Source organism: Myotis brandtii, unplaced genomic scaffold, assembly GCF_000412655.1.
Source record: "Myotis brandtii unplaced genomic scaffold, ASM41265v1 scaffold579, whole genome shotgun sequence".
In the NCBI taxonomy this organism is placed as follows: Eukaryota; Metazoa; Chordata; class Mammalia; order Chiroptera; family Vespertilionidae; genus Myotis; species Myotis brandtii.
Genome location: NW_005370171.1, coordinates 897,187 through 898,758, shown reverse-complemented (window position 1 = coordinate 898,758; position 1,572 = coordinate 897,187). Strand labels below are relative to the sequence as shown.

The 1,572-nt window shown below is 67.7% G+C and overlaps 1 protein-coding gene across 1 annotated transcript in view; it reads right to left on the bottom strand.

The window, feature by feature from the left end:
- Window positions 1-1,572, bottom strand: part of AP5Z1 (adaptor-related protein complex 5, zeta 1 subunit) — a 17,551-nt gene that overhangs the window by 7,926 nt on the left and 8,053 nt on the right. The window contains 5 exon segments of the mRNA XM_014549993.1: window positions 350-578; window positions 1,094-1,151; window positions 1,153-1,260; window positions 1,344-1,456; window positions 1,563-1,569. Of these exon segments, the coding sequence (XP_014405479.1) occupies window positions 350-578; window positions 1,094-1,151; window positions 1,153-1,260; window positions 1,344-1,456; window positions 1,563-1,569 (515 nt within the window).

Sequence of the window (1,572 nt, the reverse complement as noted above, 5' to 3'; positions counted from 1 at the left end):
GGGCAGCTCAGCAGGGGCCAGGGGCCGGCAGCTGTGCCCTCGTCACTGCTGTCACGGGCGCTGACGTAGGGCAGGGGTGCCTGCACCGGGCCCCCCTGTTCACACTTCACTGGGATCCGGCATCTGAAAATACTCCCTTCCATTTTTTTTCGCTATTCTCTTTGCTCTGCATTCACTTTTGCAAAACAACCAAATATCCACGTGTCACACACCAAAAGCCAACGGCGCCAGAGGGCTGGGCCCCAGGCAGGGCTGCGGGGTGCCGGGCTCCGGGCAGGTTCTACGGGAACTAAACCCGTCGGGCCTCCCCTTCCCGAGAGGAGCCCGCAGGCTCCGCTGGACGGGAGACCATTCACCTGTGAGGCACTGACACTGCGCCCCCGCCCCGCCCGCACGTGCCTTGAGGAGGCTGGGGAAGCTCCGTCGGAGGGTGCTGAGGTTGCGGCCGAGCAGGGGCAGGCTGTCCCTGCAGAACTGGACGAGCTCGAAGGCCAGCATCGGGCTGTGGAAGTGCTCGGCCGGGACCCTGCTGAACACGTGCTGGCACATGGCCTCCGAGTCCATGGCGGCGGCCTCCCCTGAAAGCACAGGGTCAGGGCGGCCGGGACACAGCCCCTGCGCCCCCTCCGCTCCTCCTCCCAGAAACGCCCGCTGAGCTGCCCGAGGGCTGGGCCGACCCCCTTGGAAGCTGAGGACTGGGAGGCGGTAACAGTTAACTCGCTACATAAGCCCCTTTAAACCCGCCCCATCGGTGCCAACCGTCCATCACAGCGATGCCACCCACAGGGGAGAGGGGAGCGCGGGGAGCCCGCCGCCCTGACCTGACCCGCACCTTCTTGTTTAAAATCCTCACCCGAGGACGTTTCCCATTGGTTTTTGGTGCGAGTGGGAGAAAGAGGGACGGACAGAGAGAAACATGGATGGGTGGCCTCCTGCACGAGCCCCGACCAGGGCCCTGGGCCAGGGAGGAGCCCACAACCGAGGTACGTGCCCTTGACCCGAATCAAACCTGGGACCCTTTGGTCCACAGGCCGACGGCCAGGGCCTGACCTGCACTTTCTCCCGCGAGCCGGGCAGCCGACCCCCAGCTCACCGTGGCTGAGGAAGAACTGGGCGAGGGGCAGCAGCGCCCGCACGCAGGCGGGGTCGGTCCCCGCAAAGCCGCGCCTGCAGCGCCTTCAGGCAGGAGAGGGTGCGGTACAGGAAGGAGGGGTCCTGCCTGCAGAGCACGTCCAGCACCAGCACGGCCTCCACCAGGCACTGCGGGCACCAGGCCACCGTCAGAGGGAGGGGGGGAGCCCCGAGGAGGGGAGCCCCCCTCTCCCCCCGCCGAGGGCACTCACGGCTTTCTGCAGGTCCGAGTCTGCCCTCCGCAGGGCTCCTGGGGAGAGAGAGAGGCGGCTGGCCTCTGCACCAGCATCGAGCGGCCCAACAGGAGGCACACGTGTCCCGGAGGCTCAGGGAGCAGGCGGGGGACCCCACTGTGAGCGGAGGGACAGGCAGAGCTCGGCAGAGAGGCGCCCCAGGGGAGGTGTGATGGGTGCTGGGGACGCAGCCCGGGCCTGGGCCCTG